The sequence below is a fragment of the Babylonia areolata genome, chromosome 32, assembly GCF_041734735.1.
Source record: "Babylonia areolata isolate BAREFJ2019XMU chromosome 32, ASM4173473v1, whole genome shotgun sequence".
Taxonomy (NCBI): Eukaryota; Metazoa; Mollusca; class Gastropoda; order Neogastropoda; family Buccinidae; genus Babylonia; species Babylonia areolata.
The window spans coordinates 1,039,163-1,049,162 of NC_134907.1; the positions used below are offsets into that span (position 1 = coordinate 1,039,163).

At 44.5% G+C, this 10,000-nt stretch overlaps 1 protein-coding gene across 3 annotated transcripts in view; it reads left to right on the top strand.

Moving 5' to 3' along the window:
• The window catches only part of LOC143276609 (uncharacterized), a 56,076-nt gene that overhangs the window by 28,807 nt on the left and 17,269 nt on the right, over window positions 1–10,000 (top strand). For 2 of the 3 annotated variants that reach the window (XM_076581218.1, XM_076581217.1), the window contains 2 exons: window positions 842–946; window positions 7,624–7,707. In XM_076581218.1, the coding sequence (XP_076437333.1) occupies window positions 842–946; window positions 7,624–7,707 (189 nt within the window). The remainder of the gene's footprint in view (window positions 1–841; window positions 947–7,623; window positions 7,708–10,000) is intronic. The other variant, XM_076581219.1, reaches the window with a different exon arrangement.

The window sequence follows — 10,000 nt, forward strand, 5'->3', positions numbered from 1 at the left end:
GAAGAGACAGACTACAGGAAACAGTGTCTGCTGCTGCAGAGAAGGGTCTGTGTTGTTGTTGTTGTTGTTGTTGTTGTGGTGGTGGTGGTGGTGGTGGTGGTGGTGGTGGTGGTGGGCTGGGGGCCAGGGGAGACGAGACAGACCACCAGAAAGTTGTGACTGCTGCAGGTGAGTGTCAGTGTTGGTGGTGGTGTGGCGATGGAGCATGGGAGACAACCCATGCTGTGTACACTGAATATCAGTGTCTACACACACTGTCACACACACTGACGTGAATGATAAACCCCGGACCTGTTGGCTTGCTGGACGAGAAGGAAGTGAGGAAAAGCGTGACAATTAGTCGTGGTTTAACTTTTGACCTAAAAAAACTGATTAAATGCGTTAGGGGAGGGGGTGGGGGTGGGGGTGTGAGTTAAGATTTCCTCATTGGACGATCATGTTTGTCATGTGATACACGCTGTTCCTTCCTTCAAACTGCTGTTCTTCAATGCATTAAAAAAAAAAATCCTTTTTTTTAGTGTGTGTGTGTGTGTGTGTGTGTGTGTGTGTGTGTGTGTGTGTGTGTGTGTGTGTGTGTGTTGTCCCCGAAGTTTGACAGGTACGTAAATATTGTATCTTGTATCACATGTCATTTATGGGTGCAGATGTACTCCCTCAAGTGTGATGGATAATAAAATATTGTGTGGTGTATGGGTACAGTTGTACTCCCTAGAATCAGATGGATGATGAAGTATTGTTGTGTGGTGTATGGGTGCAGTTGTATTGTGTGGTGTATGGGTACAGTTGTACTCCCTGGAGTCTGATGAATGATGAAGTATTGTTGTGTGGTGTATGGGTGCAGCTGTACTCCCTGGAGTTTGAGAACGATGCACTGAAGAAGCGGGTGTATGAACTGGAGAAGCTGAAGGACCGCTCTGACCTGGAGGAGTTCATGAAGAACAACAAGGTACGCCTGCACCCAGCCTGGGTGCTGCTGTACTGCATGTGCACCTTTTAAGTGCTCCTGTACTTTTGGTGTGTGTCAACAATCAGCCTGTATTGTGTGTGTCCTAACCTCTGTATGACTGTCAACATACAGCCTGTATTGTATGTGTCCTAACCTCTGTATGACTGTCAACATACAGCCTTTATTGTGTGTGTCCTAACCTCTGTATGACTGTCAACATACAGCCTGTATTGTGTGTGTCCTAACCTCTGTATGACTGTCAACATACAGCCTGTATTGTGTGTGTCCTAACCTCTGTATGACTGTCAACAGACAATCAGTCTGTATTGTGTGTGTCCTAACCTCTGTATGACTGTCAACATACAGCCTGTATTGTGTGTGTCCTAACCTCTGTATGACTGTCAACATACAGCCTGTATTGTGTGTGTCCTAACCTCTGTATGACTGTCAACATACAGCCTGTATTGTGTGTGTCCTAACCTCTGTATGACTGTCAACATACAGCCTGTATTGTGTGTGTCCTAACCTCTGTATAACTGTCAATAATCAGCCTGTATTGTGTGTGTCCTAACCTCTGTATAACTGTCAATAATCAGCCTGTATTGTGTGTGTCCTAACCTCTGTATGACTGTCAACAGACAATCAGTCTGTATTGTGTGTGTCCTAACCTCTGTATGACTGTCAACATATTGCCTGTATTGTGTGTGTCCTAACCTCTGCATGACTGTCAACAGACAATCAGCCTGTATTGTGTGTGTCCTAACCTCTGTATGACTGTCAACAGACAATCAGCCTGTATTGTGTGTGTCCTAACCTCTGTATGACTGTCAACATACAGCCTGTATTGTGTGTGTCCTAACCTCTGTATGACTGTCAACAATCAGCCTGTATTGTGTGTGTCCTAACCTCTGTGTGACTGTCAACAGACATACAGCCTGTATTGTGTGTGTCCTAACCTCTGTATGACTGTCAATAATCAGCCTGTATTGTGTGTGTCCTAACCTCTGTATGACTGTCAACATTCAGCCTGTATTGTGTGTGTCCTAACCTCTGTATGACTGTCAACATACAGCCTGTATTGTGTGTGTCCTAACCTCTGCATGACTGTCAACAGAGAATCAGCCTGTATTGTGTGTGTCCTAACCTCTGTATGACTGTCAATAATCAGCCTGTATTGTGTGTGTCCTAACCTCTGTGTGACTGTCAACAGACAATCAGCCTGTATTGTGTGTGACCTAACCTCTGTGTGACTGTGAACATACAGCCTGTATTGTGTGTGTCCTAACCTCTGCATGACTGTCAACAATCAGCCTGTATTGTGTGTGTCCTAACCTCTGCATGACTGTCAACAATGAGCCTGTATTGTGTGTGTCCTAACCTCTGCATGACTGTCAACATACAGCCTGAATTGTGTGTGTCCTAACCTCTGTATGACTGTCAACAATCAGCATGTATTGTGTGTGTCCTAACCTCTGCATGACTGTCAACAATCAGCCTGTATTGTGTGTGTCGTAACCTCTGCATGACTGTCAACATACAGCCTGTATTGTGTGTGTCCTGACCTCTGTATGACTGTCAACATACAGCCTGTATTGTGTGTGTCCTAACCTCTGCATGACTGTCAACAATCAGCCTGTATTGTGTGTATCCTAACCTCTGTATGACTGTCAACAATAAGCCTGTATTGTGTGTGTCCTAACCTCTGTATGACTGTCAACAATCAGCCTGTATTGTGTGTGTCCTAACCTCTGTATGACTGTCAACATACAGCCTGTATTGTGTGTGTCTTAACCTCTGTATGACTGCCAACAGACAATCAGCCTGTATTGTGTGTGTCCTAACCTCTGTATGACTGTCAACAATCAGCCTGTATTATGTGTATCCTAACCTCTGTATGACTGTCAACAATCAGCCTGTATTGTGTGTGTCCTAACCTCTGTATGACTGTCAACAGACAATCAGCCTGTATTGTGTGTGTCCTAACCTCTGTATGACTGTCAACAGACAATCAGCCTGTATTGTGTGTGTCCTAACCTCTGTATGACTGTCAACATTCAGCCTGTATTGTGTGTGTCCTAACCTCTGTATGACTGTCAACAATCAGCCTGTATTGTGTGTGTCCTAACCTCTGTATGACTGTCAACATTCAGCCTGTATTGTGTGTGTCCTAACCTCTGTATGACTGTCAACATACAGCCTGTATTGTGTGTGTCCTGACCTCTGTATGACTGTCAACATACAGCCTGTATTGTGTGTGTCCTAACCTCTGTATGACTGTCAACAATCAGCCTGTATTGTGTGTGTCCTGACCTCTGTATGACTGTCAACATACAGCCTGTATTGTGTGTGTCCTAACCTCTGTATGACTGTCAACAATCAGCCTGTATTGTGTGTGTCCTAACCTCTGTATGACTGTCAACATACAGCCTGTATTGTGTGTGTCCTAACCTCTGTATGACTGTCAACAATCAGCCTGTATTGTGTGTGTCCTAACCTCTGTATGACTGTCAACAGACAATCAGCCTGTATTGTGTGGATCCTAACCTCTGTATGACTGTCAACAATCAGTTTGTATTGTGTGTGTCCTAACCTCTGTGTGACTGTCAACAATCAGCATGTATTGTGTGTGTCGTAACCTCTGTATGACTGTCAACAGACAATCAGCCTGTATTGTGTGTGTCGTAACCTCTGTATGACTGTCAACATACAGCCTGTATTGTGTGTGTCCTAACCTCTGTATGACTGTCAACAATCAGCCTGTATTGTGTGTGTCCTAACCTCTGTATGACTGTCAACAATCAGCCTGTATTGTGTGTGTCCTAACCTCTGTATGACTGTCAACAATCAGCCTGTATTGTGTGTGTCCTAACCTCTGTATGACTGTCAACAGACATACAGCCTGTATTGTGTGTGTCCTAACCTCTGTATGACTGTCAACAATCAGCCTGTATTGTGTGTGTCCTAACCTCTGTATGACTGTCAACAGACATACAGCCTGTATTGTGTGTGTCCTAACCTCTGTATGACTGTCAACAATCAGCCTGTATTGTGTGTGTCCTGACCTCTGTATGACTGTCAACATACAGCCTGTATTGTGTGTGTCCTGACCTCTGTATGACTGTCAACAATCAGCCTGTATTGTGTGTGTCCTAACCTCTGTGTGACTGTGAACATACAGCCTGTATTGTGTGTGTCCTAACCTCTGCATGACTGTCAACAATCAGCCTGTATTGTGTGTGTCCTAACCTCTGTGTGACTGTCAACAGACAATCAGCCTGTATTGTGTGTGTCCTAACCTCTGTATGACTGTCAACAGACAATCAGCCTGTATTGTGTGTGTCCTAACCTCTGCATGACTGTCAACAATCAGCCTGTATTGTGTGTGTCCTGACCTCTGTATGACTGTCAACATACAGCCTGTATTGTGTGTGTCCTAACCTCTGTATTACTGTCAACAATCAGCCTGTATTGTGTGTGTCCTAACCTCTGCATGACTGTCAACAGACAATCAGCCTGTATTGTGTGTGTCCTAACCTCTGCATGACTGTCAACAGACAATCAGCCTGTATTGTGTGTGTCCTAACCTCTGTATGACTGTCAACAATCAGCCTGTATTGTGTGTGTCCTAACCTCTGTATGACTGTCAACAATCAGCCTGTATTGTGTGTGTCCTAACCTCTGTATGACTGTCAACAATCAGCCTGTATTGTGTGTGTCCTAACCTCTGTATGACTGTCAACAGACATACAGCCTGTATTGTGTGTGTCCTAACCTCTGTATGACTGTCAATAATCAGCCTGTATTGTGTGTGTCCTAACCTCTGTATGACTGTCAACAGACATACAGCCTGTATTGTGTGTGTCCTAACCTCTGTATGACTGTCAACAATCAGCCTGTATTGTGTGTGTCCTGACCTCTGTATGACTGTCAACAATCAGCCTGTATTGTGTGTGTCCTGACCTCTGTATGACTGTCAACAGACATACAGCCTGTATTGTGTGTGTCCTAACCTCTGTATGACTGTCAACATACAGCCTGTATTGTGTGTGTCCTAACCTCTGTATGACTGTCAACATACAGCCTGTATTGTGTGTGTCCTAACCTCTGTATGACTGTCAACATACAGCCTGTATTGTGTGTGTCCTGACCTCTGCATGACTGTCAACATACAGCCTGTATTGTGTGTGTCCTAACCTCTGTATTACTGTCAACAATCAGCCTGTATTGTGTGTGTCCTAACCTCTGTATGACTGTCAACAATCAGCCTGTATTGTGTGTGTCCTAACCTCTGTGTGACTGTCAACAGACAATCAGCCTGTATTGTGTGTGTCCTAACCTCTGTATGACTGTCAACAGACAATCAGCCTGAATTGTGTGTGTCCTAACCTCTGTATGACTGTCAACAATCAGCCTGTATTGTGTGTGTCCTAACCTCTGTATGACTGTCAACATACAGCCTGTATTGTGTGTGTCCTAACCTCTGTATGACTGTCAACATTCAGCCTGTATTGTGTGTGTCCTAACCTCTGTATGACTGTCAACAGACAATCAGCCTGAATTGTGTGTGTCCTAACCTCTGTATGACTGTCAACAATCAGCCTGTATTGTGTGTGTCCTAACCTCTGTATGACTGTCAACATTCAGCCTGTATTGTGTGTGTCCTAACCTCTGTATGTCTGTCAACATACAGCCTGTATTGTGTGTGTCCTAACCTCTGCATGACTGTCAACATTCAGCCTGTATTGTGTGTGTCCTAACCTCTGTATGACTGTCAACAATCAGCCTGTATTGTGTGTGTCCTAACCTCTGTATGACTGTCAACATTCAGCCTGTATTGTGTGTGTCCTAACCTCTGTATGACTGTCAACAATCAGCCTGTATTGTGTGTGTCCTAACCTCTGTATGACTGTCAACAATCAGCCTGTATTGTGTGTGTCCTAACCTCTGTATGACTGTCAACATTCAGCCTGTATTGTGTGTGTCCTAACCTCTGTATGACTGTCAACAATCAGCCTGTATTGTGTGTGTCCTAACCTCTGTATGACTGTCAACAATCAGCCTGTATTGTGTGTGTCCTAACCTCTGTATGACTGTCAACATACAGCCTGTATTGTGTGTGTCCTAACCTCTGTATGACTGTCAACAGACAATCAGCCTGTATTGTGTGTGTCCTAACCTCTGTATGACTGTCAACATACAGCCTGTATTGTGTGTGTCCTAACCTCTGTATGACTGTCAACATACAGCCTGTATTGTGTGTGTCCTAACCTCTGTATGACTGTCAACATACAGCCTGTATTGTGTGTGTCCTAACCTCTGTATGACTGTCAACATACAGCCTGTATTGTGTGTGTCCTAACCTCTGTATGACTGTCAACAGACAATCAGCCTGTATTGTGTGTGTCCTAACCTCTGTATGACTGTCAACATACAGCCTGTATTGTGTGTGTCCTAACCTCTGTATGACTGTCAACAATCAGCCTGTATTGTGTGTGTCCTAACCTCTGTGTGACTGTCAACAATCAGCCTGTATTGTGTGTGTCCTAACCTCTGTGTGACTGTCAACATTCAGCCTGTATTGTGTGTGTCCTACCCTCTGTATGACTGTCAACAGACAATCAGCCTGTATTGTGTGTGTCCTGACCTCTGTATGACTGTCAACATACAGCCTGTATTGTGTGTGTCCTGACCTCTGTATGACTGTCAACAATCAGCCTGTATTGTGTGTGTCCTAACCTCTGTATGACTGTCAACAATCAGCCTGTATTGTGTGTGTCCTAACCTCTGCATGACTGTCAACAGACATTCAGCCTGTATTGTGTGTGTCCTAACCTCTGCAAGACTGTGAACATACAGCCTGTATTGTGTGTGTCCTGACCTCTGTATGACTGTCAACAGACAATCAGCCTGTATTGTGTGTGTCCTAACCTCTGTATGACTGTCAACAATCAGCCTGTATTGTGTGTGTCCTAACCTCTGTGTGACTGTCAACAATCAGCCTGTATTGTGTGTGTCCTAACCTCTGCATGACTGTCAACATACAACCTGTATTGTGTGTGTCCTGACCTCTGTATGACTGTCAACAGACAATCAGCCTGTATTGTGTGTATCCTAACCTCTGTATGACTGTCAACAATCAGCCTGTATTGTGTGTGTCCTAAACTCTGTATGACTGTCAACATACAGCCTGTATTGTGTGTGTCCTAACCTCTGTATGACTGTCAACAATCAGCCTGTATTGTGTGTGTCCTAAACTCTGTATGACTGTCAACAATCAGCCTGTATTGTGTGTGTCCTGACCTCTGTATGACTGTCAACAGACAATCAGCCTATATTGTGTGTGTCCTAACCTCTGTATGACTGTCAACATATTGCCTGTATTGTGTGTGTCCTAACCTGTGTATGACTGTCAACAATCAGCCTGTATTGTGTGTGTCCTAACCTCTGCATGACTGTCAACATACAGCCTGTATTGTGTGTGTCCTGACCTCTGTGTGACTGTCAACAGACAATCAGCCTGTATTGTGTGTGTCCTGACCTCTGCATGACTGTCAACAGACATGTACCTCCTCCAGTGGCATGTCAGTTCTCCCCTCTCACTGTGTCATCGTCTTTGTGTGTTGCATGCTGCACGTGCATGGCTGGTGGCGTCACTGTGCTGACCCCCTGGGGAGCAGATCAAGAACCTGACCACCATCATGCTCAACCTTCGCCCTGACGGCGATGACGACGAACCTGACGAGACGTCCGATGATTTTGAGGTACTGGCGAGGGTCTCTGACACACTGGCAGGCCTGCTGACATGAATGGCACCGGAAACTAGCGCTAGTCACAATGACTAGTCACCCGAAAATAAGACTAGTCACCGGAAACTAGCACTAGTCACAATGACTAGTCACCCGAAAATAAGACTAGTCACCGGAAACTAGCACTAGTCACTATGACTAGTCACCCGAAAATAAGACTAGTCACCGGAAACTAACACTAGTCACTATGACTAGTCACCCGAAAATAAAACTAGTCACCGGAAACTAACACTAGTCACAACGACTAGTCACCCGAAAATAAGACTAGTCACCCGAAAATAAGACTAGTCACCGGAAACTAGCACTAGTCACAATGACTAGGCACCCGAAAATAAGACTAGTCACCGGAAACTAGCACTAGTCACAATGACTAGGCACCCGAAAATAAGACTAGTCACCGGAAACTAGCACTAGTCACAATGACTAGTCACCCGAAAATAAGACTAGTCACCGGAAACTAGCACTAGTCACTATGACTAGTCACCCGAAAATAAAACTAGTCACCGGAAACTAACACTAGTCACAATGACTAGTCACCCGAAAATAAGACTAGTCACCCGAAAATAAGACTAGTCACCGGAAACTAGCACTGGTCACAATGGCTAGTCACCCGAAAATAAGACTAGTCACCGAAAACTAGCACTAGTCACAATGACTAGTCACCCGAAAATAAGACTAGTCACCGGAAACTAGCACTCGTCACAATGACTAGTCACCCGAAAATAAGACTAGTCACCGGAAACTAACACTAGTCACAATGACTAGTCACCAGAAAATAAGACTAGCCACCAGAAACTAACACTAGTCACCATGACTAGTCACCAGAAACTACCACTAGTCACTATGACTAGGCACAAAAAACTATCACTGGTCATCACGATTAGTCACCAGAAAAATAAGACTGCTCACCATGACTAGTCGCCAGAAAAATAAGACTACTCACCATGACTAGTCAGCAGAAACTATCACTAGTCACTATGACTAGTCATCAGAAACTAAGACTATCACCAAAAACTATATGACTAGTCACCAGAAACTATCACTAGTCACTGTGACTAATTATCAGAAAATGACCAGACACCACGACTAGTCACCAGAATCTATCACTAGTCACCATGACTAGTCACCAGAATCTATCACTAGTCAATGTGACTGATCATCAGAAAATGACTAGTCACCACGATTAGTCACCAGAATCCATCACTAGTCACCATGACTAGTCACCATAACATATCACTAGTCACCATGACTAGTCACCAGATCTACCACTCGTCACCATGACTAGTCACCAGAAACTACAACTAGTCACCATGACTAGTCACTAGAATCTATCACTTGTCACCATGACTAGTCACCAGAAACTATCACTAGTCACCAGAAACTAAGACTACTCACCAGAATCTATCACTTGTCACCATGACTAGTCACCAGAATCTATCACTAGTCACCATGACTAGTCACCAGAATCTATCACTGGTCACCATGACTAGTCACCAGAAAATAAGACTACATGTCTGTCCACTTAGGTCTACTTGTCCTACTGTAGACTGACAGACTAACTAACTAACTAACCAATTAACCAACCATCCAATTGACAAACTGACTGACTGACTGACTAATTAGCGGAGGAACAAGCTCACTGACTAACGAACTAAACGGATATATCTGTCTTGTTAATATCTCCCTGGCAGTGTTTCGAACAGTGTGTTGCAGTGTGCGATGTGGCTGTGTTTGTTTCCAACAGTGTGTTGCACTGTGCAGTGTGGCTGTGTTTGTTTCTAACAGTGTGTTGCACTGTGCCATGTGGCTGTGCTTGTTTCTAACAGTGTGTTGCACTGTTCAGTGTGGCTGTGTTTCTAACAGTGTGTTGCACTGTGCAGTGTGGCTGTGTTTCTAACAGTGTGTTGCACTGTGCAGTGTGGCTGTGTTTGTTTCTAACAGTGTGTTGCACTGTGCAGTGTGGCTGTGTTTCTAACAGTGTGTTGCACTGTGCAGTGTGGCTGTGTTTCTAACAGTGTGTTGCACTGTGCAGTGTGGCTGTGTTTGTTTCTAACAGTGTGTTGCACTGTGCAGTGTGGCTGTGTGTGTTTCTAACAGTGTGTTGCACTGTGCAATGTGGCTGTGTTTCTAACAGTGTGTTGCACTGTGCAGTGTGGCTGTGTTTCTAACAGTGTGTTGCACTGTGCAGTGTGGCTGTGTTTCTAACAGTGTGTTGCACTGTGCAGTGTGGCTGTGTGTGTTTCTAACA